This window comes from Chaetura pelagica, unplaced genomic scaffold, assembly GCF_000747805.2.
Source record: "Chaetura pelagica isolate M959 unplaced genomic scaffold, ChaPel_1.0 scaffold344, whole genome shotgun sequence".
In the NCBI taxonomy this organism is placed as follows: domain Eukaryota; kingdom Metazoa; phylum Chordata; class Aves; order Apodiformes; family Apodidae; genus Chaetura; species Chaetura pelagica.
In genome coordinates, this window is record NW_009953098.1 from 8976235 (window position 1) to 8980678 (window position 4444).

The 4444-nt window shown below is 43.7% G+C and overlaps 1 protein-coding gene across 1 annotated transcript in view; it reads right to left on the bottom strand.

Moving 5' to 3' along the window:
* The window catches only part of PGK1 (phosphoglycerate kinase 1), a 10865-nt gene extending 6790 nt beyond the window's left edge, over window positions 1-4075 (bottom strand). The window contains exons 1-4 of the mRNA XM_009997240.1: window positions 4065-4075; window positions 3375-3425; window positions 2100-2255; window positions 1837-1981 (exon numbers count right to left, since the gene is read on the bottom strand). Coding sequence (XP_009995542.1) covers window positions 1837-1981; window positions 2100-2255; window positions 3375-3425; window positions 4065-4075 — 363 coding nt within the window. The remainder of the gene's footprint in view (window positions 1-1836; window positions 1982-2099; window positions 2256-3374; window positions 3426-4064) is intronic.
* Window positions 4076-4444: the final 369 nt, after the last annotated feature.

The window sequence follows — 4444 nt, forward strand, 5'->3', positions numbered from 1 at the left end:
CAGGAATGAACTGCATCACTACCAGCCTTTCAGTCTCTCTCCAATAGATTTCCAGGTTTGGGCAGTGAACACAGGTTAACACTAAGAGTGTGTAGAGATAAGGCAATGCTGGGATGAGACAAAAACTCATGCTTGCTTACAGAAAAAAAGAAAGTGTGGTCTCCAAGTGCCACAGGTAAAAGGATGAGCTCCCGAAGGATTGATTTAGAAACTGCATTGAGGATTAAGTTATAAATAGCCTGCATGCTACAACAGGCCACAATGAAAGCAGCCAGCACTGGCAAGCTGGAGATAAGCTTTATGAGTAGTGGGCAAGAACAGATACATTTCTGTTAAAGAGACTTTTTCTCCATTCTCCAAGCACCCTACCAAATCCTTGTGGGACAGCTCATGTAATTCAGTTTTTTTTCCACTATGAAAGGACAGTTGCAGCAAGTGACTGCTCAGACCTTGTGTACAGCCACTTGCTCTTAAGGAACAACCCAGAATGGCAGTCAAGCATTAGCCTCTTTGCTCTTATCAGCACCATCCCAAGACAGGCCTCTGCAAGCACCCAGACATAACACCATGGGGATGGTGGCAGGACAGTACTGTAATATACAGCAGATGGGTTCAGCAGGGCTTTGGGTGCTCTTTTATTCACATAGCCTGAGCAGAAGACAAGCCAAAGGGGCTACCGATTCCAGAACAACGCTATCAACATAATTTGGTAAATTGCCTGGCTTTACACAAATAGATTAAGGGCTTCTGTTAAAACCAGTAACATCTGTAAGCATAACATAAGAGGCTCCAAATGAAGAAGCCACTACCACTTGATCTGCTTTGGAAAGCCACAGTTTCTAAGCACCACATAGTAGCCTGCAGCCTTGCACAACAGCACTGATGTTCAGCTCTGTTAGAACAAGAAGCAGGTCTGTCAACAGCACCTCTCCTGTTATGCTCAACATGCTCCTGTCTGCATACACCTAGCTAAATAATATGAGAAATGCAGGAACCCTCAAAACCAGGGGACTGCTTCCCAAAGCAAATTAAATTCTTGCCCCACTCTTGTCCCTCCCACCACAGTGACTTTCAGTAGTACACACTCCCAGAGTAATTTCAGATGTGCTCAATTTCTCATTGTCAGGCTCCTAAGCTCTCTGGACAATTTTTCTAACTACAGGAGTCCTGTGTTAGCCCATGAAGGGCACCACACGATGTCAGCATTCCACTCCACACACTGAATCTGAAAGGAACCAAAGCCTGTGTAAAGTCAACAGGGTCACCATCACCAAGAGCAGCAGCTGTCTGGAGCAAGTATTTCTCCTGACCTTCAAGCAAATGTCAGAGGTGCAAGGCAGCCTGGTTCTCAATGAGTACTCTTAACAGCAGACAGGCTTATAAAACAGTTTGATAATCCCTGTGCTGCAGAATGATTAAACATTAAAACATTAGCCAGATAATCAAGAAAGCAGCATCATTCTTATGGCCCCAGTGGCAACAAACTATTTCAAACAGACCTTGTTTTTTGATTTAGACATTCCAAAACAAAGTATAAAGCAACCAATTTCCCATGCAGCCCTATTTAGCTCCCTTTTCCTTCTTTTACAGACTACACCACCACCTTCAATCATCCAAAGCCTTTCACTTAAGCTGTTTAATTTTGGAAATTCAACGCATTTGACCAACTTTTGCACAGCATGGTGCAAATGATCAGGCATGTTCATCTGTCACATCCTTCTGAGAGCAGGTTCATAAACGGCATTTTAGACAGGCTGCTGGCTCCTCAACAATCTGCAGCAAACAAGGTAGAAAGACCAGAGCAGGCATGCACAAAATCTAGACTTGAAGTTTCACCTTGTTCCCTGAAGCATCCTTCCCTTTCCCTTCTTCCTCTACATGGAATCGGAGGTTCTCTAGCAGGATGATGGAGCCAGCTGCAGGATTAGCACAGGCCTTCTCCACCTCAGGACCAACACAATCCTTCAGGAATAAGACATCCCTGCAAACACAAGAAATACACTGTCACCTCACCAGTGACTCTTCCTTTCAGAAAGGAAAGCATCTGGGTCCACTGGCAGAGAGGGTCTGATGCATACTGGACTGCTCTTCTACTTCACCTGCCCATGAGTGCTTTAAGCTCCACAGCTACAGGGGCCAAGGAGAACTTTTCTGGCATGGGGACACCATCTGGGCGACCCAGGTGGCTCATCAGAACCACTGAAGTGGCTCCATGATCCAAGCAGTGCTTGATGGTAGGAACAGCAGCCTTGATTCTGTAATGGCAGAGAAGAACAAATGAAAGTGAGTTCAAGCAGTTTACCTGGCAAGCAGACTTAGTGACCACTTAACACAAAAGCCCTCAGAGTTGGCCCTCAAAAATTAAAAAGAGAGCACAAGAGCTGAGCAGAACAATTAGTTAAGTCCATCCTTCCTCTGGCATTCACATGGTTCAGTCCACACCTCATCAATAGACAGGAGGGCATCACCACCAGTAAGTCTCCAAAAGGGACACTGGACTTCTTAGCAACCTATCCTTGCTAGAACAAATGTCAGGAGACTAACCACATCCCCCAGAGTGCAGCTTTCCCTGTGGAGCTAGCCCAACCTACTCTTTTCCTAGTGACTGTGACAACCCTGAAGCATGGTCCAGAAAGCATAAAAAAATTCTCCAACCCAGCACATTTAATACATTTCACTGGTATCTTCCATGTGATGTAGGGCATGGAAGTTAAATGCATTTTGTAATGTAAATTCTGCTGATTGCTTGTAGACGAGAAATGCCACGACATACTTGAACACTACTGGGCTTCCTGGTTTATTCTGTGATCCTAAAGCAATAAAGAAATGATTTAAATGTTGAGCAGGAAGCATGTTGTGGTGAAAAAAAGTGGCATCTGCCTGCAAGTGACAGACAAGCAAGACAAGATATATCCCCATTTCTCAAGCCTGTGTCTCTGTGTGCTGCACTACAACAATTATTCTAACACAAGCCAACATGTCAACACAACCACAGGGTAACCAGGAGGTAGAAAGTCTTCTTTATAGCAAATTCTCACATGCAGCCCAAGGGATTCACCTGTGAAATGGTCATAGCACGTCAACCATAATTAAAGACTGAAGCTTAGGTTCTGTACTATTAAGATACTTTTACTATGTGCTTCCCACAGCAGTTACAGTGAGAAGCAGCAGCCTTGTAGTTTCAGTAGTTTGCTAATAGCTGCAGGGGTTTAATTAACAATTGTTGGACTTTCTCTGAGACACCTTTAATATTCCAATATGAGCAATGACAGCTTAATCATGGCAGCATTCCAGATACTGCTAACAAAACTGGGCTAAAATCTGAGAGAAAACAGACTTCGGGACATCCATCTGGGATGAATATTATGGCTTACCTTTGGTTGTTGGTTATTTTGTGATCCTTCATTGGAACATTGAAGTCAACCCTAAAAAAAACCCAGAAATTAAATACTCAACAGATTTATTTTACAAAGAGTGAGGGAACCGACCACTAGAGGTGCTGGCTAGAAAATGCACTGTTACAGTTAGAGTAAGATTTTTAGCTCTGCCTCAAGTTCTGATTTGAAATCAGCATGTTATTAACCCTTTCTGCTTGTAACAATAGAATACAAATGGAGAAAAAACCTCTGCTGGGTTGACTTAGCAAAGCCACGTCACCAATATATCCTAACGCTCATGACTGCAGTTGCAATGATGCTCAAGCAGGAAATAAAACTGATATTAAACATGCTCCCCACGATCTTTTAATTTTAAACGTGTCCTCACATGACTGAGTGGAAGCTTCCAAGGGAAAGGAAGCAAATAACAAAAAGTGACATTGTGTTCTCTACTGAGGCCTCTAAACGACTTGGTTGGACTACTACAGCAAGCAGGCAGGCTCAAGGAAGGTTATTGCCTGCAACGTCTAATTTCTCTTCTCTGCAGCTCTAATCTCTGCAGTCGGAGGCTGGGGCTTATCACATTCCTAGTGGAAGACCTGAGTGGATCTAGAGGTAAGTTCCCTACTGCTGCCAGATGAGAGGCTGGAAGGGAGGAGTTTCATCAGCCATTACTCAGTGCTGTACCTTGAGCCCATGTGCTGAGAAGCAGCAGCAGGAAGCTGGATTGCGTAACAGCAAAGGCAGAAATTACTCACAGAGCTACTGAAGGGAACATCTGACTGACTGTAACAGCGTATCAGAAGGAGGAAAGTGAAACATGGTGGCACAGTTTACCCTTTATCGTTCGGTGTCTATGTTAAAGAACAATAAAATTCAGGAAGTTGCTTGAATTCTTTTGTAGCCTGCTCAGCATAAGAAACAGATGGAAAGAAGGACAAAATCTGCTAGCGAAACAGGAGTAGCTGAGCAGAAAAAAATCGAACTGGCAGTCCCATAGTACAGTGGAGTAATTCTAGAAAAGGGGAAAGAAAAGCACCATTATTGTGCTATTATTCTAAAATGAG